This window comes from Aquila chrysaetos, chromosome 21, assembly GCF_900496995.4.
Source record: "Aquila chrysaetos chrysaetos chromosome 21, bAquChr1.4, whole genome shotgun sequence".
NCBI lineage: Eukaryota > Metazoa > Chordata > Aves > Accipitriformes > Accipitridae > Aquila > Aquila chrysaetos.
The window spans coordinates 21,041,734-21,069,445 of record NC_044024.1 but is presented as its reverse complement, the minus strand read 5'-3'; the positions used below and the strand labels follow the sequence as shown (position 1 = coordinate 21,069,445).

The following is a 27,712-nucleotide window of genomic DNA, read 5'->3' as shown; positions in this document are numbered from 1 at the left end:
ACCAGTCAAGGTACAAATGTCATTGCCAGCTTCTGAAAAAAATGAGTAGGAACATTTGTCAGGGAGACACTGAGAAATGCCTTTTAATCATGATTGAAGAGTATCAGACTGAGAGAATTTTTGTGGGGACAGGAAGGAAAATAGAAACAAGTTTGGTTTTGTGAAAGACAGTTCTGCAGAGAGAAACAGCAGACTTTTAAAAAGTAGATCATCTTGTTCCACTGAAGCTTTTTATGTCTTAATATTAAATGGGATTGGATTGAATGGAGAAGCTTTTTATATCTCAACATTGACAAAGTTACAAGTCAAATCTCTAGTAGCCTAAGACAAAAATCCAAAGTGGACCTTAGTTATTTTCTGGGGCTGTAAATTGTTACCGCAGTTGTTAGTTCTTTGTATTCAGCATAAAGAATGTGTAATCTCACATAGATTTTAGACTAATTGCTAGACAAATTTTCTGCAGCTTTTTTCTTTTTGAGTGAAATAAACCTCAAAATTTTCCCCAAAACATGAAATGATTCCATTTCAGCTTATTCGGGCAGATACGTTCAACTTTAAGATTCTTTCTAGAGGAGCTGTTAAGAGGGAATTGGTAAAGAGATCGTTGCCTTTGGATGGAGGGGCAGTACTGTGTGTTCTGGGAAGGGAGTAGATCTTAAAGTTACTTTTTTCTTTGTACCAGCGTAAGTGATCTGGGAATTCAACAGTACTCTTCACCAGCCACATTTTTCAGTGTTCTTGTCTCCAAGGCATTTCAGGTGAACCCACTGTGCCTTTTTTTTTCCCCCCATCACACTTCTATGCTGAAGAGTAAATGCTGGTTTGTTCCAGGTACAGAAAAGTAACAGCATTCAAATTTCTAGTGCAGGTTGATGATCTTCAACAGTGAACGTACAGGACTGAAAAAATCCTGATGGGAAAAGCTAGACATCTATGGTCAGTTCTTGCTCCAAACTGGGGTCTTGGAGGAAAGCTTTTTAAAGCTAGTTAGGCTGCTAAATATGCAGGTAAGCAGGCAATAAGTTTTTAACAGAGTATAATCTGGTTAAGTGCCTAAATCCTGTTGGAGATTAGACACTTATCTTGCTGAGGCATTTTGAAATTCCGCTGCTGAATTAGCTGCGTCTTTTGGCACCTGGCTGCTGGAGAAAAATCTGATCTTATACATTGAGTTTTAGCAAACAATTAGCAATCATCAGCCCCGCCACAGACACAAATCTCTGTTCTTTGCACTGAATCCAGTAGACATATTCATGGTATACACAACTTCATCTTTTGATCTGGCCTGAGTGCCTCAGTCTTCACAGTGAGCAACCTGGACGAGGGCTGGATTAGCGAGGGGAACCACTTCAGTTCAGTTGTACCTCCAGAGGAATACTGCCCTCATCACAAAGGCTCCACCTCAGTCTGTATCCCCAGGTAAATCCCACTGCCAGTGCATTTCTGCCTCATGACATAGATATGGGTTTCATGTTTTCAAGGGTAGAAAAATCTCCCATTCTTTTTTTCCAACAAAAAAGCCTGGGAGATACAAGTTTTGATTACTCCCAAACATTACATGTGTTAAGTATTTTATAAACTGACAAATGGGTCGCTCATGAGGAATACAACCTTTTTCCTTTGGAGGAGGGCCAAAACAATGGGAGAAGAAATTTCTGGCTTTTCATATTTGTTTTTAATAAGACCGTATATCCTGGAAGGTAAATCACTGTTCACACAGATGGAAAAATTTCAAATATACAGGAAAGATTAAAATATGCCCTAAGGTAGCTTTGTAGTATATTTTATGGTAGTAAATGTTAAAACCATGCTGTGCAATGTTCACAAGCTCCCTCTCCATCTTGTCTTAAGTATAGAATGGTTGTGTCCTCAATTTCAAATTACAAAAGGGCCCTGATCATTTCTTTAGAAGATAGAAAGGACTTAATAGTTGTGATCACTATTTGCATCACAGTGACAAAATATTAGGAAAAAATGAGGACAGCTCTAGTATACTGTGAAACACAACAAGTTCAGTCCAGCACAGACACATCAGTTTTCTCAGTCCACTTCTGAAAGAAATTATTTTTGCAGGATCACAGCAATTCATGGTCTAAGAGACAAGCAGGCATTTCATAAATGCTCTGTAGTATATGGCATTTGTCTTCATATTATTACTTTTCTCATTTTTTTATTCATGACTAATTTTGGAAGGAGAAAGATGCTGAAGACTTAATACAAAAAGGCATAGCTCAGCTGTTGAGGATCAATCTTCACTATGCTGTTCTGGCACCAAATTAGCTCTGCATTTGTTAATTTGTTTGCATTTCTAAGAAAAGATGGGGAAAAGTCATCTCTTAGGATCTTGCCAGTCACATAAAGCACAGTTGTATCTACAGTGTACCATTGCTGTATTAGAGAATCAGAGCATAGGCAGAATGCAAATATAATTTTTATGTCCTTTAAGGTTTTTTTACATTGCCAAAATAATGTAAAGCAACCATAGTCTAGCAGTGAGTCAGGTCTAAAAGGGGAGATTTCTCCTTGTATATAACATTCTGCTAAGCCACAAGAATAGCAAAATACATTCAGCCTATTCCTGCTTTCCTGCTCTCCATCACAGGTCATTCACATCTTCAAAATGAAGTGAAACACCACAGTAGTGGGTTTTTAGTGCTTTGCATTTTTCTGGTACTGGTAGTTGCAAATGGCTGTGCAGGTTTAGTTTATATGTCTGTAAGAAACGCACACAATGCAAGGCACTCAGAAAAAAATTTATTTTACCTATGACTATATTGCTTAGCACTTTCACCGAACTAGATCAAAGGAGTGCATTAAATTCGCTCTCAGAAACCTTAACCTTAGCCTCTCTCACTCACTGTACTTGAATCAATGACAGGAAAGGAGAGAAGTAGAATTGTTTGCTTTTCTAATTTAAAAACAGTGCTCTTTGCTGTTTTCTCCTCAGGATGAAGCTTCAAAAGTTCTAGTTCCTTTTTTCCAAGACATTTACATAGATAAGTACCTCCTGAGATACAGTACTGAAGTGCATGAATAATCATTCCTGCCATGCCACATATTTTTCAGCTGTGTCTTGACTCTTGTCAACTGTGTGGCTGCAGTTAGAAGCACAGCATCATTCTCCAGGGAGTATGCATAAACCTGGCAAATTTCTAAGGGCACTTCAGTTAGTGTATAAAAAGAGCTTTTAAAAATATCAGAGATGCATGAAAAATGAAGTGTGAGGTCTGCAAAAATCAAAGCTCATCTACCGCACCTTGTTTACCTGTTTTGAAAGCCATTCAGGTATCTTGATGGATAGCCACACATCTTTTTTTGCTTGCAAGGCAGTGCTAAGTTATTCTCACGTGATTTTGTCTGTTTTCTTGCCACACTGCCTGGAGGTATAATGATACAGGGCTGAATACTTGTATTGTGCTCTTTAAAGGCACAATAAAAAGCTAGCTTTTTGGTGAGCCTGCAGAACTCAGAAGATTAATAAACAGGCTTTTACTTTCAGGTTTCTAGAATGAAATCATACCACATCGTGAAAAGATCTTTATTAGGACTAGATGGAGGAAGCAGAGCTGCTCCTTGTGGAAGCTTTTTTCCTTTCTAGTGACCTGGAACATCTGTATCCCTTAGGTATTAGATAGTGAGGAATGATGTGGTTATGCTAGGTCCAGATCTGTCCTACACCACAAACCTGAATGTAAGTTTAGGGATTTCAAAAGCACTGAATGTCCAACTGTCAACCTTTCATTTTCCAACAGCATTCATTCATTCATTCTTGTATGCAGCAAAGTTACCATCTGATGTGTGAACAGTGACCTATGCTAAATGAAGCTGTTTTTTCTCAAACTCAATCCCAGCAGGCAGATGACCACATTACAAAATATTCCATGCATGTGGTACTAACAGAGCTGTTATCAGCAGTCTCAGAAGCAGGACTTTGGGGTGGCAGGTGGCGAGACTTATCTGCATTTGCACCCTTAAAACAGTCTTTCCTGCTGATTGTTGGTGGGGCAGCAGGGTGAGTGGTGCATATCTTGGAGCCCCTACACTATGGGTTTGTACAGTTGCCAGATCTATTTGTTCAGTTTTGGAAATTAACATGAAAATTTAACCCATACAGCGCATTGTGTTACAAAAATTAGGACAAGTGACATTTAAGTGTAACTTCCCTCCAAACTTGGAAGAAGAAGAAATATTCAGAGAACTGATGGTTCATCAGTTTGACAAAGTGGACTTGAATGTTTATTTGAGGAAACAGTATTATTTGGTATATTATTCACGTAACACCAAAATGTTCTAACTTGATGAAGGTTAGCCACATATTGCAGCTGTCACAGAACAGAACTGCAGAAGACTCTCTGTTGACAGCAAAATCATCTCTGACTAATCTTGCTATGCACAAATTTGAAAAAACAACATAAGACCGGTATGTCAGTCAAGGACAAGGACTCTGCTTGTGTTAGCGTAATGTGTAGAAGGCAGTAAATGCCTGGATCATTCTTTTAAGTCATTTTTGGTGCCTCGTGCCTCCAACTTAAATGATCTCTCGGACAAAGACAGGAAATATGTTGAAAGCTAAAGGGATTGGCACTGTTTTAAGAACATTCAAGAATGATTTAGTGAGTTTGTCAGTTCCCTTAACTTCATGCATCCCATCAGTCTTCTTGCCAGCAAGAGGCGAGGCTTGGGAAGCCAAAGTTGAAGTACAGGATGTGATTGATTGGCTTTCTATAGACAACAGAAACTGGAAAGAAGTGACGCTTTGTATGTTGTATAAGCCAAGTGTTGAGTCTTACTGCATCTAGAAGTCTAGAGTGCCTTTCAGAGTCAGCTTTACATCAGTAGTGAAGAGTATATCATGTTATTTCATACTTCATTTTGAGTGATACCCTCAAATAATAAACTCTATGGAAAAAATATTGCTGTGGATTCTCGCTTTTGGATATAGAAGTGGTCGTTATTACTTACCTGATTTCTGTGAATTTGAGCCTTACTTCTGTAGCTTAGTTTGTGAAGAGAGTTATGAAACTCTATAGAGAAAAGAACTGAGATTCCACTCCTCTTACACCTCTTAATGTATACATCAGATCCGTCATCATCCAGACAAACCATTTTAGGTGTCTCATGATTGAGAAGACAGTTACCTCATAGTTCTTCACTCCAAGAAAAGTGAGATGGATAGATGGGTTAATCATAACCCCCCCAAACTGAGATCTTTTGCAGAATGGCATTTAAAAGCTGTGACTGCATTTTTGTGTTCTTATTCTTTCTCTACAAACCCCAGCTGGCTGAGTAAACATCCTTCAGCAAAGCATAGGTCCTCCTCACGCTACAACGGTGATACTACTCAGAAGCAGAGGTAGCCTTTAGAGGCTCCCAAGAATGTGAGAAGTGTTTATAGTATGCTGGTCTGTTCTTTTCTTGGATATTGGAGTAAATTTACTCATTCAGGAGAAGGTAAGGTAGAAAGAAAAAAGAAACAAAAATTAAATAGTTTCAGTGTAGGTATTTCTCAGGTCAGAAAGGAAGCAAATGAAAAATATTTTTAGAACTTTTTATTAACACTAGTAGGGTAAAGTAGATATGCATTTAAAAATACTTGTGAATGACTTTTAAAATTCTCATGTTTGCTTTACTTATCACTTATTTAATGTAAATGTTAGAAATTCACGAGGGAGAATAAACCCAGCCTTTTACTTATAAGTCAATACCTTCTCCACTTCAGCTAAAGCCTGTGAGAGCTCCCAGTGTTCATTTGCAAGATCTGTAACTCTTGAAGTGCTGCCTGCAAGAGGGCTTAGGAAACTCTGCAAGATTTGTCTCTAAACAGTTTTTAGCCTGAGTGTTTTTTCAGTGCTTCTGTAGAATGAGTCCGATATCCCCTGTTCAGCTCTTGAAAACCAGTTAGTGTGTTGTGAATTAACTGACTCTCTCAGGTATATCGCTCATATTCAGCACTTGCTTGTACTACAGCACTCTGCCTTTGGAAACCCAGTCTACACCTACTTAATCTTTGTAACAGAACTTGTATCCTGGCATGTTTGCTGAAATACATCCTACAGGAATTTATTTATCAACTGTAGTCTGCTGTCTGCTAAAATAAATACTGAAAAGTTTTGCTTATGTCTAGACTCCTTGCGCAAGGTCTGAGCCAGAGGAACCGTGTTCTGGTGGGGTGTTTGCTAACACAGGTTGGCCCCTGGAAGCACTGTTCAGCAGCTTGCCCTTATTCAATGCAGAATTTATGCCTGCACTTAAATCCTGCTGACACAAACCACAAATATAAACCTATAGCTAAACACACATTTAAGCACTCTGAGTAGAGATGGATTTAATTTCAAGCTTAAATACTTTGTTAATTGCTTCTTCCATGGGTAGGTACCCAGGGTTTGCAAGCCTCTACCTTTGTCCTAGAATATGTGGGACCGCTTTTATTTAAACATTTAAGCCAATCCAACATAAATTTGTGAAAACTATGAATTTTGATGGAACTGTAGCAGGCTTGTAGAGGTTATTCAGTCTTTCCTTTTGCCAGCATATACATCACTGGTGAATTTCCAGTTGCTACTGCTTAAGCTGAGTTCATGTCTGCTACCATCAAGAGATGTAATGGACAGGAGACCTTTAGTTATAATTCATGTGTCATCATCACTTATAATATTTTAAGAACAGATTAGACAAAATTTGGTATAATTTGAGGCCATATGTTAATCTGTGGAGGATCTGGAGTTTGTTTTATTCACCAGCAGGGGGATTGAGCAATTTGGGTAGCACCTGGTTTTCTTGAAGGACTCTTCCAGCTCAGCTAGTGATCTTCTTAACGGCAGGAATGACTGCCATTTGGATTTGCATCAGTGCTTCACTGTTAGTAGTAACAGGCATGTGAGTAGCAGCTGTGTTTTTTATAGGATATTCATCCTATATTTTCCTGAGAAAAAATATTATTTCTTGGCAGTGCCTGATGAGGAATGTTGAGTTGTAGTCCCTCTTCCCCGAGTTACACAGCCTTCCCTCCAACTTCTTTGTCTCATTTCTTCTTTTTTTTTTTCCTCTTGCAGAAAGTACTTAATTAACAGGATGAACAACCATTAGGTGTTTACCCTCTGCAGCTCACACTTCAGCAGCAGAATGTAAATAACTTTGCAGTTATTAACAAGGTTGAACTTTAAAAAGAAATGTGCTACAAAAAAGAATTTTCTTATTCATCTCACTGTTTGCAACACTGCAAACTTGTGGAGGCTGGTATTTCTTCTGTAGAATATCTGATCGCATAGGGCTTACTGGCTCTCTGCAGCAGACATCAAATTAGGGCACAGATAGTTTCTCTCTTCTGTCTTGGGCTAGTTTAGAAATGTAGCTCTTTGAGTATTGCCCACCGTAATTTCCTTTAAGAGCAATCAAACTGATACAACAACCACACTTCCTTTCTTCCTCAGAAGATCCTGTCCTTGGTACGAAATGGAGGCAGAGTGGTTTGTCTGTTGCACTGGAAGTGCGTTGTGCTACTTGGTTCTGAGCAGGAGCATCTGCAGGATTTGGGAGTGCAGGAGGAAGATGGGATTTTAAAAGTTCATTTCTTTGCATGCCATTTCATGTTCATGAAGTTGAAGTTAGAGTAAAGAGGATCACTTTATTGCACAGTGTGATCCATATGCCTGTTGACATTGTGCCAAGTGTTACAGCATGTTTGGGCTATTGGACAGTGTGTATTGAGCTTTGTGGGTTTGGCATTGATTGATAAACCCAAGCCTGTGGTAGGACTGACAGTGTAGGAGTTTCCTCTATCTTCATGGGAGGAAAGAAATTCTAGCCAATTGATTCTGAAAGTTCAAGTACGAAAGGCTGTGCTCTCCCCAGTCCATCTGCAGTTGTATTGGTGTGTATGGGGTAGGTACTTCTGTGCCTGGGTAGGTCACCCCTGCTCGCAACCTGGGATGAAGAGGGCCATAGACCTGCTGCTCCCAGCCCTGCCTGGCCACACCGTGCTCACCAGCACAGGGGGGAGATGTGTCTTCAGAGACATTGAAAGAATTGGATTCACAGGAAATCTACATTCTTTACAGATCTTGCTAAAATATGCTTATGCTACTACATCAGACACTGCAATTGCCCGATTGTCACATAGACTGCAAAATCTAGCTCAGTTCATGTGAAAATCTGCCTTTCCAAAGCCAAAATAGCTTTAATTGTAGAGGGCAGCAGCATATAATAATACCCCCAAACACAGTAACCTTGCAGGTATTCAGCTGCCATGTTTTAGATACTGTGGGATACAGTGCTGTTGGTGAGATCTAACCTATTGAAATGAGTGTCAGACGGGAACTAAAGTTAATTTCATGGCTCCCATGCCACATTTGGCTCTCAGTGGTAACCTCATTGGGAGCTGATGTAGCTGACTGATAGAAGAACTCAGTCCTGCTTATTAACACAGGGCTCTGCAGTTACAAATTAGTGCTTATTCATCTATGAAGAGCATTCACTATCACCATCCACAGCAAGAGTACAGAAAAGAACTCCAACAAACTCCAAACAGAAGAGCCTGTTGGCAGCCGTCACGATGATAATCAGAATAAACGCAGAGAGATACTGTGCTCAGCCCCTGTGATGTCTATCAGGGAGCTATTTCAGTTGCTCCCTGAGGCATTCACATCTCAGCCCATCTGTGTCTGATCCTAAATTACTTATGACTGTGAGAGATAAGGGATTTCCCCATAGATAAGGGGAGGGGGGGTAGAACATAATTTCAGTGTTTGATATTTATATTAATGGCACAGCATGCAGAAAGCATTTAATTCCTGAGAAGTAGAATTTAGGTGACATAAAAATATCAGTAAAGATTAGATATTAAGAAAAAGACACTCCATCCAGCAGCTGTTTTTTTCCCTTAAAAATTTTCCCCTTGGTAGAGGATCAGGTGACAATGAGCATGATGAACATTGAAAATGAAATTCTCTAATAGCACAATCCAGCTGCAAGCCAAATGTTACACAAAGACCCTGGCAAGACTGAAAGAAAGAGAACATAAAAGACTTTGTATTGCGGTAGTCTCTATCCTGAAAGTGCTTCCCAACCATGACTGAAGTTGCTGATCTCACTTCTTGGAAAGGCAAAGATATTTATCCCCATTTTCAGAAGCCAGGAGACTGAGCATCTTGCCCACTGGAGACACAGTGGCATTGTCCTCACAAGAAGGTACTCTGAGTTGCATCTTATCTCCTCGTCATTAAGTGAACTGCATCTTCAGCTAGGGACAGGTTCTGCTCAACAGGTAATGGAGGAGGAGCTTCCTCTTTGGCTTACCTCCCCCAGAAGTGCATCTACAGGCTTTGTCTACAAGTAGGGACAATCCTGGACAATGTTATGCTAGCACTACCACAGGCTTCATAGCATTGAATGTTTAGTTCATACATTAGCTGAACTGATTATAAATGACACCTTTTGGAAGCATTTCTTTTCACTAATGCAGCTGTCAGAACATTCTCCATCATGTCTGTGGGATGATGTTTTGTGCTGCCATTTGTAATAGAGATTGGAGGCTCCTATAATGCAGCAGTCCTTGAAAAAAATGCTCGATACCATGCATGTTATGTATTGGAGAAATACACTGTTTGCAAGTCATATGCTCATCTTCTTAAACAAATAGAGAGCTTCTGGTACAGTACATCTGCCTCTGATTCTGGACCATCTACAAAACTGGGACAATACGCAGTTTTTTAAATTACCATAATCTCTCCTTTTCATTGTGTAGAAACTTCAACGGATATCAAATCCTGTCATATACAGTACGTTAAGGTGAAATGATAAAAGACTATGATATACACATGCGCTATTTCTGTCTATGGTAAATGAAAGGCTTTGCAAAAAGGTGAAAAAACGTATTTGGGACCCTGCTTACATGGAAATTGAACTTGTACTCAGGAAAGGCCTTGGCATAAGCAGTGTTGGAGAAGGCAACTTGCTTTTCCAGATCTCAGTTCTGTCTATTTGCAAAGTAGAAATAAGATTGTTTCCTTAACTTTATGAAGAAATTTGAAATTATGGATGATAACAGAAGTTCCACGATATTATTACAGTTTCAGGCTACTTCACACCTAAAAGGGCTAAAGCTGAGCTTTTTCATGTTTTTATATTTTATGTGCATTGATTTAGCAGTATGAATCCTAGACAGTCTTTAATGAGTTGAGCATTCAGTGGTTTTGTCTAGTCAATAAATTTGATGGTTTAGTCTAGGTATCAACACCTAGAAGCAAAGACGAGCCCGACATTCACAGGACTACTTAGGGAAATAGCTAGTTTCTGTATTCTTTCAAGTTAACACAAAGTTACTGAAACGCAATTGGCTCTTTAGGCAGCACACCAAGGGCTTAAGTTGACTTCTTCATCACAATTCAGAATTCCAGTGTTTCTGCACACTGGAATTTCTGTTTTTCAGCCAGCTGTAGTCCTTGCACTACTTGAGATCTAAGCTGCAGTATTTACTAATTTTAAAACTGTGATTAGTAAGTTGGACTAATACAAGTTAATAAAAGCCTACATTGATAAGTGCTTAGCCTTACCTTTAATAAAGACAACATTTGATGGTTTGTGACATTAGGGAGAGTTTCTTTCTGTGGTGTGCTTAAATTTCCCTTAGGCCATTTTCAGTGAGGTTGGAATGGGCTTGACTGGAAAATTTAATGGCTTATTCCATTTCCATTCCTTTTTGCCAGGCTAGTCTTTAAAGCTGCTCTTTCATGATGTGTGAATTTCTCTCCATTTGAAGAACTATCAGATACAACACAGAAAGCAGATTTTAGAATGAGCTATTAGGCAGAGAAGAGGCACTTTTAAGATGCTTGCAAGTTGCACAGCAACCAGAGGAACATATAGTCATTTGATTTCTCAAATGACTCTGACTTTGACTCGAGGGAAAAACAGTTTTATTCTCCCCTTAGAGCTTTCTATCATAAGTGATAAAGAGAAAATGTGTTTATACATTTTCCCCCTAAAAAAAAAAAAAAAGTCCCTCATCTCAGAGAAACAGCAGCATCTATTACCATGTAAATTACCACAGAACACATCTGGTCACAGCTCCTGTTTGTGATCTTAAATGAGAAAAATATAGCAGTGTTAGCAGTGTAACCTTCCATTTCTTCTAGCTTTTAGACATAACCCTTCTGAAATCATAGATTAAAAACCAACCAACCGAACGACAACCAATGCTTGATGTTTTTTCAGTTTCTGTAGAATTGTTTCTTTCATCACTGTCCCAGACTTGGAATTTTACAATAATATTTTCTGATTGTTACAGGCAACAGGTCTTGGCTTTTTCTGGAGATCATCACCATATCAACTATCACCCAGTTTCTGCTGCATGCATATGTAATTTGATTCCAAATCAAATGCATTTCTGATTTTCTTTTCTCATGCTCTCTAGAGCACGGTGTCACTTGTATGTTAGATGCAGCAGTCGTGTTTATTATAGTAATAACACATAAACATCCAGCTTCATAAATGCCAGATATTCTTCTTGGAGATCTTATTTTCAATACTAATTTTGGTCAGTCCATATATTTGAACTATTCAGTCCAAAAATGGTCTGATTCTGATATAAACAGCCTGTTATAGCATATAAAATATATTCACAAAATCTAAAAATACCTACAGAAATGAATTACTTTATCAGACCAAGCAACTAATTTTTCCTTTCGCTTGACCTTGGTTTAGTCATTTTGCACATGGCAGTGATAGTGCTCTGCTTGTATAGAGCACTCCAAGAACTGCACATAAAAAGTCCTCCCAATATTGGGCAGTTTTGGCAGTGAACGAATATTTAAAAGATATGGGTGTGTGCTAAAGCTTTTATTAAGAAATTGTCTCTTTCACACTGAATCTGATCTCCTGGTGACTAAGACCTACAGGAAGTCCTAGGTATCTTTAGACATGATGAGAGGAGCCTTGTATCTGTCTCATAAATGCACATATGATGGCTGATTCAGTATTAGCCTAGGCCATGTCTACACTGAGTGCAGTAGTGTTTACATAGAGGCTTCTGCCAGGGTCGAAAAATCATACCCATTTGGGGTGATAAAACGGTAAGACTCTTGTATTCAGAAGCCAGTACCTTTGCTACCATGGCATAGTCCTTGCAAGAGCTGGTTTAAATTGTAGTAGTGAAAGAGTGCTTTGCCTGAAGAAATCTTCCCTGAGGGGGAAGAAGAGCTTGGTGGCACTACATCCCTCCCAGAGATCCCTTTTAAATATAGAAGAGCCAAGTGTAATAAACAGTACTGTCATCTTCAGCTTACTCACTACTTTGAGTCTCCTTTATAAGAGGTCTCTTCTCCTTGATAAATGCTGCTAGTACTATTGTGTCCACTGGAAGTGTGATTCTTTCTGATATAGCTGTGTCCAATCATAGATGTAGTTATATTGCTACAGGAGTATGTTTATCGATAACTGTATCCATGCAAAGACAGTTTTTCTGGTTTAATTACAGCAAAGTAAGTATAACAAGCATCCTTAGAACAATAGTTGAGATTTTCTTTTGAACTTGCAGAGCCCAGTGAGAAATCTGAATTTAGTAATCAGAAGTATAACTTCATTAAGATGGATTAGAAATCAAATATGTGAAGACAATTGTGACAATTGTCTTGGGCTTGCAGACATCTCTAGCTATGGGTCTGAAAAGTTCTGAAAACCATGGGGCTGTCCAGGTATGATCAGGAACATAAAGTCTTCTGGCATAGACCAGAAATATCATGGCTTGAGCCTGAAATTCCAAATGCTGTTAGGTATTAGAACAGCCTGAAGTAGTTGCAACCTGAGCATGTCTGGTATGGAGTCACTGAGATGCAATAAATCACCATCATAATGCTATTTTTTGCAGAGTGAAAGTAAACTTTCAAGTGTCACTTTTGGTACTGTGATCAAAGATTTCTTTTTGCATCTGCTTAATCTCTTACATTTTACAACTGCTCTCTTCCTTAATAGTGAGGCACATTTACAAATATGCTGTCCTGCTTCCCAACAGATGTCACCTGGCTGAACTTTACATTACTGCATGCTGTCTCATGCCTAGCCCATCCCACACACACATATGCTGGCCTCCTTGCACAAAACCACGTGCAGCACCCCACACACTTCTGGAGACATTCTCTCTCCCTCTCTCACACACACACTCTCAGAGCCTCACACCTTTTCCCTCTTCTCTCATCTTTTAGTCACTTCTTTAAGATGCTGACAGTGAATTGTTTGAGGCATTTGAAACCTGAAACATTCTGAAAAGAAACATGCTGAAAGAGAAACACATAGGAAGAGAAAAAGCTTGTAGTAATTTTTGTTGTATCACTTTTGCACGAGGCTTCATGTGTGGTGAGTAACTGATCTATATAAGGATGCTTCAAATAGAAAAAACCTCATAGAAGAAATCTTAAATCCTATGTAGAAAAATAAGAGCGAAACCTCCCTCCTTTCTTCCCTCTGTCTCCAAAATATGCTTTTCCACCCTATAGCCAGCCCCAGACTTAATCTGAGGGTCTCTGTGGGCTCTAATACATATTTGAGGGGGAGTGCACATGAAGTACCAGTCAGTAATAATCTTTTTTTTTTCCTCCTCAGTTTGTTGCTCAGCCAAACTGCCAGCAGCTACTAGCAACACTTTGGTATGACGGTTTTCCAGGATGGAGGCGGAAACACTGGGCGGTAAAACTCTTGACCTGTGTCACCATTGGACTGCTATTTCCTGTGCTATCCGTGGCATATCTGATTGCACCGAAGAGCAGGCTGGGACTGTTCATTAAAAAGCCATTTATAAAGTTTATCTGCCACACTGGCTCTTACCTAACCTTCCTCTTCATGCTCCTGCTGGCATCGCAGCACATTGTCAGGACTGACCTTCACATGCAGGGACCACCTCCCACCATCGTGGAGTGGATGATCCTGCCCTGGGTTCTAGGTAAATCAGAAATACAAAAATGCCTGAGCCACAGCCGCCTGACTCGCACCCATGGCAACTGTGTGGAGACTCATTCCTGATCTCAGCATCATCAGCATGTAAAGAGATTTGGCAGCCAGCTTCAGTAACTGCATAAAACAGCTGGGCTCCTTCTGGAACAACAGATCCTGTTGGCCTAGGGCTCTTCTGCTGTTCATATTGCCATCTGACATGCCTTTAGACATGACCCTGAGTAAACCGCACCAGACGCAGCACTCTCCCTGTTTCCCCCATGCTCTGTGCAAGGAATGGGTTAGGAATTAGCTTCTGGTCACGCTAGTAACAAATAGTGTCACTTCTCGTGCTGGCTTAGTTCTGCTGGCTGGTACATGGCAGAAGGCAGTGCCGAGAACCTGCCTCTGCTTTTGCCTTCTCACTGATCTGCTCCTGGAGCCAGTGCGCAGGTACCGGGCCTGTTTATTCCTGGGCTCCCAGACTCCCAAATAGCCTACAGGAAGGCAGCAAAGGGAAGATAAATCTCAATCTGCTGTATGCCTCTGTGCTGATAAACACTGACCAAATCAATATTGAGTGCTCTAATATAAGCAGGAGAAGGAGGGCGTGTTTATTATCAGAAGGTTAAACGTGAGGCTGTTATTCTGGTCCGGCTTGGGCAACCACAACTGTGAAGAAAAGGAGGTGTCCGTGTTCCTGAGGGCAGGATGTATGGGTGAGGTAGTGAGATGGGATGGGAGAAAGCAGATAGAGGCACTGAGGAAGAAAAGCAGAGAAGCGTAGTTGGATATATTTTTGATGAGAGAGAAGTATTTACCCTTTCAAACTGAGCTCCAACACAACAGCAAGTGAAGACCTGTGGACTCCATTAGAAGCATGATCTCTCCTCTAATTAAGCTCCTATCTCCCTTGCCGTGCCATTAACATGTAGCACCGCTGTGAGCTGGGGTATTACTAGGAGGCCTGCTCACAGGGAATGGTTTCCACACCCTTAAAGCTCTCCTCCAGCCTCTGTCCGTACAGCCCAGGTCAGTTCAGTGCAAAACCCCAGAGGTCAGGTACAGTGAATTGCAACTGTCTAGTAGGCATCAATGGCCTGGAAAGCCATGCTGATACTTTCTGAGGATGCCTCTCACAAACCTCAACCTCTGGAGCTCTCCTTACGGCTCCTCAATGCTTCTCATGGGTCCACCTCTGCTTTTCTGTGCCTGCCGGCTCCCCTCTCCTGGTAACACTGGGCCCCAGCTCCTCATTTCTGTGGTGCCTCTGGATCAGGCTGGTTCTGTGCTGGACGAACCTAGCTGTTCCCCATGCCAAACCTAAAATTGCTGATGGAAAACAAGGAAAGAAAGTAAGAGTTGCAAACACGCTCACAAATCACTTTCGATCATGACCCAGGGCACTTGGCTCCTTGCATAGCTGTACTGCAACTTAGAAATGGTAACTCAAGCCTCATTATCTTACTAAACTGATTTATGGCATTGAAATTCATGTCTTGGTAGAAATTTCAGAATAAGCTGAGAAGTTTAAATGTCTTTTCTGAGCTTAGGTGATCTCTTCACTTTATCCTTAACTTCGTGGTTAAAATTGAGGGAAATGGTAGGCATTTCAGCAGAATTGATTTGCAGATGAAAGAAGGATAATCCATTTAAAAAACCCTTTCAAAATCACCTGTTACAGCTGTCTGCTCTTCTTTTTGAGTTCCTTTGTTTCGGATAAATAGGGACATTGGGGGACTGTTTATTAAATGGAGAAATTAGAACAGTTTCACCAGATTAAAGGTTATTATTTAAGAAATATTTTCCACTATAAAAGGAGAGAGAGAACAGGCACATGCAGCATTGCTGTAACTATAGTAACCAGCAGTGATAACTCAGTATAAATACAGTGTATGAGTTCAACAGGCTCCTCTCCATTGATTTTTTTTTTTTTTTTAATGATTTTGTGTGCATGCAAAGATCTGGAGGCAGCTGTAATAAAATTACCTTTTTGGCCTTGACATTATGCTTGCCTGACCATTCACCTGCCGGATGGCAGCTGAAGAGCTAAGGTTGGTATTTGGATGTTTGCAGCAGTTCATTTCAACATTATCTACTCTTCAGATTGAACTTTCAGGTCCTAAAACTTGAGTTGCAAGTAGCATTTCAGTGACCACTGCAGTATCCTGTGGTTAGGCATAGATAGCAATTTAGGTAACTATATTGGTTATGCACCTGGAGGTGTATTTTGTTGCTTTTTTTTTTCTTTTCACACATGTCTCAGGTCTTAATTCAAGGATAATGTTGTAAACTGGGTAATGCAAAACACCTGGGGGCTCTAACAACATTTTCAGAAGCATGTAGGCAATGAAGGAGCCTAGCTGCCATTTGCTTTTTAATGGGACTTGGGCTCTCAAAAATACTTAAACAGTTCTACAATAAAGGACATATAAATTACTTAAGATTAGAATTGTATGCCAGGTGAGTTTAGCAGTCTGGTAATTAACTTCAGAATCTGCCCCTCATCCCTCCAGCTGCAAGGAGCTATAGTGAAGGTTAGCAAGTGCCAAAAATTATTACCAGAAGGCATTTCAGAGTTGAGATGATGGGCTCTGGCTGTATCCTCAGGAACAAATATTGACCTCACAAAACCCATAGCCATATTTGACATTAGGTGAGTCATTGTTGAGAGATGCAATGCCAGGCTGCAGTTCCCTTTTTCATGCTGAGTCCTCCCTTTTTTCACAAATAGTTCCTGTGGGCTTTTTGTGCAGCAAGATGCATAAATACAGTGACTGAGCATAGAGAATCAATTCACTTCTTCCTTCTTTGGTGTGATATTTCCAGGTCAGGGAGGAAATGTACTGGCACGCAGAGGCTGGTACTAGTGTTGCATGTTCTGCAGAGCAAGTCAGGAAAAATCAGTACTGTCCACCTGAGCAATGAATTACTTCTAGTTTCTATGAGAGCAGACAATCTTTTAGAAACTGTACCAAATACAGTTGCTTAAATAGTTTATTGATGTAGAACAAATTTCATCTGAGCCAATCCACTCATACTAGTTATAATTAAGATACGTTTCAAGCAGTCTCCTTGTGTGCTTATCTGGAGCCCCGGATAGGAAACTTGGGTCTTTTTCATCTCTCTCTAGACTACCTTCCCCACAGAGTTGTAAAATGTCTCATAATCAGCAGTGTTATACTTTGTAGAAGACAGGAGGGATGAGACATTTTTTCCAAGCTGTTAATTTAGAATTGTCTCTTATTACATCAGATATACACAGTACTTTAATGGCGAATAATACCTCGTCATGACAACGAACTCTCTTTCTTTCTACAGGTTTTATCTGGGGAGAAATCAAGGAAATGTGGGATGGTGGATTCAATGAGTATGTACATGACTGGTGGAATCTGATGGATTTTGCAATGAACTCCCTCTATCTTGCAACTATCTCCCTTAAAATTGTGGCCTACGTCAAGGTACAGTAACTTGGGAGAGAGAATTTGTAACTTGCTTGTGAGAACTGTAGTACACAGGGTAGAAACTGTCAAAATCACAGATCAAAGAGAACAGCTGCTTTTCAAGCAGCCCATTTTTGAAAATTCACCTGGAAAGCTTATTAATTTGTTTGGAGAATGATTGTCCTTCTCATCCTGGCTTTTGATTAAGACTGAAGTAGATTGTTTGGGCATTGGGTAGAAGTTTCCCCACTTGCTGTCTGTTTTGTAGCTACTTAGTTGCTAGAGATACGTTTTGTTTTCCATACCGACACTGGACCTCTTTCAACAATGCTATAAATAGTGAAAACATGATTTTTAAATAAAACAGTAAAGGAAAAACAAGAATAGGTTTATCTGAAAACATCTACAGCCAAGATTTATAATCTGTAGTCCTACAGATCTGTAGGTTACTAATCAGAAGTTTGTGAAAAGCCTACTAAGAAAAGCAAGCCTGCTAGTAGGAGGCTTCCATCTGATATAAAGGAGTCAACTTGCTCTCTTCAATACAGACTTTTAAACTATAGGCAAGGAAATGACAAAGGAGCGTGCTGGAGCTTTAACACCATGTAGATTCTTCACTGTCATGTTCCATTTATGGTAAGAATGCACATCAGAGCTCATCCTCAAAAGCACCTTCCACATTTATAAACTTCTGATGCTCCAAGTTAGCATATGCACGTTTTGAAGCCAGAGGATGGCCTGAAGCACTTTCCTTCTGTCTCTCTTTTTTCAAAGACACAGATGAGACACAAATGGCCTCCTGCAAACTTCCTTATGCAGTGGCTCTCTTTGACTTCAGTTGGAGCTGCACGCTTGGCCTGATTCTTTTCTTGGTATGAATCAGCAGTAACTTCACTACAGTTAGTATAATTATACAGGTGTAAATCAAGTAACTGGAGTCTGCTCCTTGGCCACTTGTGCACTTTCTATTGTTGGTGTGCTACTGTGTTGGTTTTGCCCTGGTAGAAGGGTACTACTTCTTTTAGCCCAGCTCCTAAAAACCAGGACAAGCACTTCCCCAAAGCAACCTTGCTTAGTCCCACCCAAGTATGTATGCAGGCAGAGAGGAAAAGAGGAGAAAATTTCACAAAGCTCATTGACTCTAAAATGGCAAGGCTTTTATAAAAACCTCTTTAGCAAGCAGTCCTGCTATGGGGCCTTTTTAAAATCCAAAAGGCTGCATAGCGGTGAGTTAGTTTTTGAAAGGGAAAAGCTTTAAGATAGTTGCTGTTCCCTGAAGAGGCAGCTCTGTAACAGCATCAAAGCAGGAACAGATTACATCTTTTTTCTCCCAACATTCAGAAGCAGTGAGGAAATCACAGACTTGAAAGGTTGGTCTTTAAACTGTGAGCAATAAAAAAAAAAATATGCTGGAAATCATAAGATTCGCGAACAAATCTTAAAATGTTAACAATCTCGTTCTTTCTCTTTCTCACACACAAATTACTAGAAGAGCTGTGCATCCACAGAATTATACAGTCACATGCTGAGATATAAACTCATAGCCAAACCACACATACAGAGGAAGTACAGCTTTGTTTATATACTCTGTAAGAACTACAGAAACTTACAGGCTAACTACAAAGACCTATATGCCAGCACACAAAAGAATGCATACAGGAATATATCTGTTTGTGTACAGATCGGACCCACTTGGATTAGACCTGGCTGATATAAGGTCTGTTCCTGATGAGGACCAACAGCAGACAATTCTGAGAGGTGCATAAAATCTTATATAGGAGTAGTTCCGAAACAGTGTGCTCACAGAAGTTCCCTTCTGACCTATGTCACTTAGAGGTTGCAGTATGCTCTGAAACATGAGGATTTATAACATGATAATAGCTTCAAAACCTTTTGACTTGCAAAGGTTTTTGTTATTTATAGAACAGCCCCGAGCGGGAAAAGGCTGGTATATATGCCAATATACCATATTCTAACATTTCTTAGAACTTCAAAGGATTATGTGGACATTTAGCTTTCTGCCAAATATCAGAAAAATAAATTGTATACTGACACTAATGTTTTCCATCCTTGTTTTTATGTGGAGACTTTTTTTCCTTGATTTGACTGGTTCCAAGACCTGGCCCTAATATTGTCCAATATCAGTGAAATCTTCAGGCTAATTATAGGGTGAAAATACGTTCTTAATCAGTTTTCATGTGCTGTATTGAATTATCATGTAATGAGGAAGGGTAAATGTGACTGCCTGGTGTAACTTACTTGTACTATTCTGTATACATCTTTGCTGTGTTTCATCTTCATCTTCTGATGCCTACCCCAAACAACTCTAGCCTGCCCAGATACCCAGCTTCATTAGATACCTCTGAAATCTTCTGTTTCTCTATGATGCTAGGCTGCTCTGAAGACACTACTATTTTCCAAGCAAGGATATACCATCAGTTTATAAAGGGCCAAAATATGACCCTAACAAGTTGCTTTAAAATTAGATGTGAGGTGCAGAAGACCTTTTAACATATCTTTACATGCAGTCTATGCTAAACCCTAACAGAGAGCCCCTGGGCTGCTGTGTCCAGCCAGCATGCAGAAGAGAATTGCTAATGACTGTGCAAATCTGCTGTCTAGGCAGGGGAGGCTTTCCCATCACAACTATCCGCCCCCACTGCTGGATATTGGCAAAAAGTTAACATGTCTGCCTGTTTGTAAACATTTTAAGACCCATCTTCACATCAAGTTAACAGACTCAGGCCATGATGTTCATGTAATAAAGAACAGTTTGGAAATGTCAGATGCAATCAGAGGTCATGCTGAAATGCCTTTGTATCATGTCTCAGCTCCTTCATACAGAGGAATAGTTTGAACTATCAACTTGTTTTTAGCTGTGTCCTTGAAAAAATTGCGCGGTCCTGTACAGGACCTTCAGATTTAAGTAGAAAGTCCCTGCAAACTCATCTGTCAGTATGATATTGATACCATTTCTTTTTAAAAGGTACAAAAATTATTTCAGGAGTCCTAACACGCTGGCTATATTAGCTATATTATTCTAAGTACATTTTTGCCTTTTTATATGTGTTAAATGAGCAGAGACAAATGTTAAAAGGACAATTACTCCTTGCTGTTAAAAAGTCTTCGACTCCATTCTGTCGTGCCAGTGTAGTTACATTTATACAACAGCTCTTTTGTGTTACCTATTTGCATCTGGCTGCACTTCACTCAGAAGATGCTTCTGCTTTTAGAGTTACATTACAAACCAAGTTAATGTTATAATTGATGCACTCAAATGTATCCAATGTTTCAGCTGTAATTATGACCTCTGCTTTAGCAACTCTTTTAAAATTGCCATGACAAATTAACTAATAAGAAAATTAATATGAAGAAACCATTTTGGTTCTGGGCTGTTGGCACTTTTTTTTGAGATTACTAGGGAAGGAAAACATCCACTTCTTATGCTGAGTTCATTGCTTGCTTTCTTCCCTCCCTTCTCCCTCCGTCGCATTCTTCCTGGAACGTGCAGTGTTTTGAATGTACAGTCATATTTAGGAGGAAAAATTAAAAAAGGTAATTGGAAATTTCCGACCTGAACTCCTTTAAATGGTAAAAGAGGAGGAGATTGTGTATGAACCCATGGACCTGAAGAACCCGCAAACAGTAAACTCAACATTCAAAAGACCTGTTTTCTAAATTTAGGCTAAGAACAGCCAACATACCAGAAGCCTCTAAATAAAAGCTGGTCCCACAACTATCCATATCAGGGGGTCATAATGTAGTAGGGAGGGTCCATAGGAATGCATCATTAAACCTAAGTCTCTGCCCTGATCAAGTCAGCTTCAATCCTGGATGTTAGTCTGACAGTAGCTGAGACTTAAGAGTTTAAAAGTACTTCTTGCGTCACCAGTACCTGGTTAGGATTTATATGTGAAGCATTAGTATTAGCAGGTGTGACTTTTTGAGTTATCTCAGAGTAATTACAAGATAATTCACTTCTATACCCTTGTTATGTCTTTCAGTATAATGGTTCTCGTCCAAGGGAGGAATGGGAAATGTGGCACCCGACTCTCATTGCAGAAGCCCTCTTTGCAATATCCAACATTTTAAGTTCCTTGCGTCTCATATCCCTGTTTACAGCAAATTCACACCTGGGACCCTTGCAGATTTCTCTGGGACGCATGCTGCTAGACATCCTTAAATTCCTTTTTATCTACTGTCTGGTGCTTCTGGCTTTTGCCAATGGACTGAACCAGCTTTATTTTTATTATGAGACCAGTGCCTCGGAGGAACCCAACAACTGCAAGGGGATCCGATGTGAGAAACAGAACAATGCCTTCTCCACGTAAGATGTCCTTTACCTTTCTGTTTTTAAGGTTGACTTCCACTGTCCCCTTTCTTACCTGCCTTTGCCTGTTGTCTGTCACTGCATTGAAGGTGCCTTTATTCATTCATTCGCAAATATCAGGTTAGCTGGTTGACTATGCAGGAAAGGTGTGAGTTAACTGGGGCAGACATTCTGCTGAGCTTTGCTGTCAGAAAGACTCTTATTTAGGTCTGGAAGCAGGAGACAATTGTTTTAGTTCTGGACCAAAGGGTCTCCCTAGACGATCCTGCAACTTAAATTTTATTATGGCTATGTACGGTTTCAGTATATTTGAGAAAGCAAGTATCCTTTTCCCATAATAATTGTTTTGTCTGATTCTGGAGGAAAGGAGGGGAAGCTAAACAAAATGTAGAAAACAAGGGATAAACTTATGAAAAAAATGTATTAATAAATAATGTGATACAGCAACAACAACAATCTCACCTAGGCCATTTTTATGCATACATGATGTTGCAAGTTTCTCTGATTTCCTTGCAGTGGGGTGAGACCAAAATCCCAGCAAAATCCTTTTTGCTGGAAATGCTGGTACTTTACTGAGATGTTGGCATGGAAATTGCTGTGATGACAGCTGGCAGGGCTGAAAGAGATAGCACATGCTGAAAAATAACATGAATTGTCTTTCTGATGTATTTGTTTTAATTACTAATAGTTGAAATAATTATAATAATCAGCCCCCACCCAATTGTTCTTGCTACTTGCACAGTACTTAAAACACAATGGGAAGAGAAATAAATAAAGCAGGGTCTAGAAAAAGGCCTACGCCCTGCAAACAAGCAAAACAAAACTGTTGTCCACCACTTTATGCTAAATTAAATAAAACTTGTCATAATGCCCAATAATTCTCCACCCTTCCTCAGCTGAAAGCTTGAGGTTAAGAAAGGATTTGTGACATTTTTGCACTGCTATCAAAAGCAGATGATGGTTGAGGCCACATGACTAGGTTGGAAGAGAAAAGGCTCCAACATTGTCCTGTGAGCTCCCTCCTTAAAAGAAGTGGGGGATTTTCATGGGATAGAGTCCAGCCTTACAAGAGCATCATGACTGGTAGACCAGACGTGCTGCCATTTTCCACTACAGAGCAGGAACACCATAGGCTTGATTGATTAATTTTCTCATTAAACCCATCTATATCTGGAGAAAGTGAATAGAACTCCACTGTGCTAATGAAAAACAGAATTAAAGACTTCAGTCTTTTTTCTATTTTAATTGCGTCACATGCTCCAGAATGTGTTGTGCTGCCCTTGCAGAGGAATTAAATAACAAAAACTATTCCTTGATCTACGTTGATATTGATGCAGCAGCAAGAGCAAGAAATGTTTGGCAGGCACAATGTTTGTTAAGTGGCAACTTCCAGCTCAAGAAGGGTCAAACTCCCAAAGTTCAGGACTAGAGCCTGCCTTTCCCTGGAGCTATGGTGAACAGATGTATTCGGTTCTGCATTCTGGTTTGGACCTGTCTCCATTGCAAATCAGTTGTTTTACAGATTTCACTGTCAGCAGGTTAGTGGAGAAAACAACAGCAGGATTTGACTAAAGAAAAAGAACATTGGGTCAGCAGGAAAAAAAAAGATTCTCAAGTCTGTAAGAAGGTATAATATCTTGGGAACTAGAAATGATACAGAACCACTTAACAAAGTGTGCAGATCAGCTTAAATACAGACCACAATTTCTCCCACCCTAACATTCACTTCTCTCCCCTGCCAAGGAGAATGTAGCACAGAAAGGAAATTGAGGGGGCTCAGCCTTTATGGCAGAGGTTTGTTTAAAACAAAATCGCAGTGGGAGGGGATCCATTAGGACTGAGGTCTCCTGGCAGGGGACAGAACACTCTGCAGTTACTTTTTGTTTGAGACTTGCTTAAGAAATTTATTTAACATGTTCTTAAAAGTTTAAATAGTCGTTATTAACACCCCCAGTACCAGCTGACATTTGGCCCTTGAGCAGCTGCACAGCATGGGTGACTGGCTAAGAACGAGCAACCTGCAAAATGGAAAATTGTATTGTTGGGCTGGGGAGAGCAAGCATGGCTGGAGTGAATTCAAGCCAGGGCTGGTGTTACCTCAAGTTTGCTCATAGTTCATGCCTAATGAAAGAATAAGTATAAAAAGCTTTCAATCAGTACCGTTTGATTCCTACCAGCATTTCTAGGCAGCCACACAATAAGATCTAATTTTGTAAGGGAAGGAAAAGCAGGACGCCACTCGTGTTTGTACAGCTTGTTTAAAATGTGACACCTATTTACTGGTGCATTATTTCCTATTACTCCCAAAGGATGGGTTTAATATTTTCTTGGTGAGGAAATTTTCTGCATCGCAAACACAGATCATGGAAAAGTAATATTCCTTTGTGACAGCAATGAGGTGAAGTCATGAATAATTTAAGGTTTTATGCTTTGGCCTCACCATCCCTTAGAAAGCAGAGTGTCTACTGTTTAGGCAGACAAGTTGAAAATATGTTTTATCGCTGTGACTCTGGCAACTGAAGGAGGGAGAAGAGAAAGGAAGAGGAGGAAGGGGTGGAGGAAGTCACACCTTACTGCCTGCTATGTCGTTCTCACCAGAGGGTCACACAGATCGCTGGGGCCATTTCTCCAGGGACTGCGGGAGGTCAGGAGGGTTCCTGTGGCAGAGGGGGCCACTTGTTCTCTCTAAGTTGCTGTGGAGAGTGGTGGATGGAGCCTTGAGATTTCCCCTGTTTGCTTAAGATCTAAAATATACTTGGCAGGAGGGGATGGTCTCTCAATCACAATTTCCAAAATTCTTTTTTTTAAAGCTGCTTCTCCGAAGTGGTGTGAGCCCACCTGAAACACTGTGAAAAGAGATTGTGGTTCGAGCCTGTCATTAAACACGTAGGAAAGAGTAACTAAGCCTTACTTCTATGCAAAGTTGCAGAAACCAGTTACTGTCTTTTTCGAGGGGGACTACATGTCCACATGTAAATATATTGGCCTTAGTCTGGGCCCCAATTATACTCCTAGTTAATACTGTGAATTCAGAGCAATACACTGATCATTTCTAAGACTTGATTTCAGTTTCATGACAGGAACCTCTGTCTCCCCTGAGCCTACAGCCTAATCAGTACTTTTACTGCTAATAGTTAAAATAAGTTAAAAGATAGCTAGCACTGCACCATTTTTAGTAGACAATTGCATAGCATTCTTTGGTTAATCCTTATTTTACCACCTCACTTATTTAATAGATCTAACAAACAGCCCGACTTTTGGGAGAAAGGATTTTTTCTTTAAAGATTCTTCATAATTTTGGCCAGTGAAAAACAGAAAATACATCCACAAAATATAAAGAATCTAAATCCCCATATAAAGCATGGGGGTACCTGTGGAACAGATGCCTGGAGAAGCCGGGAGAACAGATTCCTGGTATGTCAAGTAAAGTACCTGAATTATTTTTATTGATTTTTCTACTAGGAGCATTTGAAAATATCTACTGACCTCAGGCCAAAATGGAAACTCTTAAACAGGCATATAAATGTCATTTTTGGATGATATAAATGCCATATTTTGGAAAGCCAAAACAAAGATGCCCAAACAGAGCAATTATTTAGATTGCTGATTATGTATTTGACGTGGTTGCGAAAGGTCACTTGTCTCTGGCTGAAGCAAATAGAGACCTGGGATGATCTCATCAGCTGTAAAGCACAGTGAGGTCAGGTCTAGTTCATCTATGGAAAGAAGACTTCAAAAGAAGAAAACCTCTCGAGCTGAATTAATGTGATGACTTTCTTTCATCTGAGTCATTACTGATCAGTTGTTGCAGCATGCTGTTGAGGGCACTGCACTGTGGTGGGTGGGAGCTGCTGCACAAACAAGCCATAGCGACCAGCATTTTTGGCCACGTGCATTGCTAACAGACAGGTCTTAGCACACTGGCCTGGTTAGCTTGCAGCCAAAGTAATCGCAAGCTCTCAGCTTACATTAGAGCAAAACGTGTAAGTGGACAGGCTTTCTTGCATCTCCTACTCCTACCTCATGGTGCCTTGTTGTTGTGCACTATTTAACTACTACAGTCATGCTGTACTTGGGGATGTGTTCCCTGAACGTTTAGTCTGCAGACATGTTAATGATGCAGGCACTGATTAGACAGGAGAGTTTATATCTATAGCAGTATCACAGCATGGCAATTTTAATTAGAGGGAATTTATTGTGACTGTTCCATCCATGTGTGTAGAGTGGGCAAGGGAACCTTGGGTTTCTTCAGGGCAGTTAGGGTTGTTGTATCTCACAGGGATGCGGACAGGGCTCTCGGACAGGTAGCAAGTGTTGTTGATGTGACACAAGTCTCACATGCATTGGCCAATGGGTCACTGTGGCTGGAGTGCAGACTGCCTCCTGGGGAGAATAAATGGCTCTGCTGAGCAGCTCTGTGGTGTCCCAGGCTCCCAATGTCTGCATGTTCCCCACCTGAACACTGCCTGAACCAGGCATGGTTTTCCATTCTCCAGAGTCAGGTAGCCAAGTAAAAATCTTGTTTTATTTGCAGACTTTTCGAGACCCTCCAGTCACTCTTCTGGTCTGTGTTCGGTCTGCTGAATCTCTATGTCACCAACGTGAAAGCCAGACATGAGTTCACAGAATTTGTTGGGGCCACTATGTTTGGGACCTACAACGTCATCTCCCTTGTTGTGCTGCTGAACATGCTCATAGCCATGATGAACAACTCCTACCAGCTCATTGCCGTAAGTTATCTCATTCTCTCTCTTCTTGCTTTTATTTTTCTCCGTGTGCCTCATCTGTTTGGCTTATAGCAAGTGTGTATCTTCTGGGATGCTAGAGACTGCTGCCCCCAGTTTTTGACAGCAGATAGTTGGGATTTCTACTCACTAGCCTGAATCATGCTTGCGGAGGAGTTTTTGCTCTGTTTGTAATGCTTCTTAGCTGGAAAAGGCTTATCAGCTGTGATCTGCCCTTGTCTTCCTCTGTAGAATAACCTCACTAATCACATTGTCATTAGCAGCTGATTTACTTTGTAGCAGGGAGGGCATATAAAGGGAAGCCTTCCCACTGCTTTCTGATGTTTGGTTTTAATTTGGGGGGGGGGCGGCAGTGGTGTGTTTTTTTTTTTTTTTTCTTCTCTCCTATTACTATTTTCTCATTTGAAACCATGTGTCAGGAGCCCAGTCCTGTAATTTCTTATTCCACAGTCTTCCCACTGATATGAGATCATTTCCATCTGTAACACCAGGCCGTCTCCTGGCAGCTGACTGTAGACCCATAAACTTAGATTCCTGAGTAACCTCAGTGCAGAACGGATCTGAGCTGAGGCAGCTCAGGGCTGCCAGTTGGCTGTAGAGCCAGTTTCAAACTTAACTTTACCTTCATTTGAATGTTCAAAACTGGTCTCTCTACTGTAATCTCATTCTGTGTACCTAAAAGCTAATCTGTACATTGATGATTAAATTTGTCAACAGATTGAAAACTAAAGCAGCGTGCTCTGCATTTTAAGGTTCTTCAGGTAAACTACACAGAAACAGTATGGAAGGAAGCTAAATCTTGTGTGCACAGTACTTAAGATAAACCAGTGGGCACTTGCTTTCCAGTGTGATAGGTTTAGAGATAGTGAGGTGATGAAGTGTTACATCATCTGTGAACAGAAACAGGAGTTAGGAAAGTCATTTGTGTCCTCAGCTGGTCGCTCAGAAGTACAGGCAGAGCACAGACTTCCTTCTCTGCTTTGGATGACTCTTGGATTTACTCTAGAAGATGGAGGATAAAACAGAGAAAAAAAGAACCACCACCAGCTCCCCTACTATTTCCATTCCCAACTTCCTGGACAAATCTCTGGGGAAATGTATGGGTGAGCTCCTTTCCTGGCTAAAGCACACAGAGGAAAGTATCGAGTTGTCTGCTTGAACAGGTTCCACAGCTGCTGTTGATCATCTGCTGATTCAAGTGGCTCCTAAATTTAGTTATCTAGTCAAACTGAGCACAGACCCAATCAAATCGGTCATACTTTTGGACATCTGAT

General features: G+C 40.4%; 1 protein-coding gene across 2 annotated transcripts in view; it reads left to right on the top strand.

The window, feature by feature from the left end:
• Positions 1-27,712, top strand: part of TRPC5 (transient receptor potential cation channel subfamily C member 5) — a 104,346-nt gene that overhangs the window by 50,747 nt on the left and 25,887 nt on the right. For both annotated transcript variants that reach the window (XM_029997289.1, XM_029997290.1), the window contains 4 exons: positions 13,594-13,930; positions 17,242-17,381; positions 21,368-21,690; positions 26,228-26,423. In XM_029997289.1, the coding sequence (XP_029853149.1) occupies positions 13,594-13,930; positions 17,242-17,381; positions 21,368-21,690; positions 26,228-26,423 (996 nt within the window). The remainder of the gene's footprint in view (positions 1-13,593; positions 13,931-17,241; positions 17,382-21,367; positions 21,691-26,227; positions 26,424-27,712) is intronic.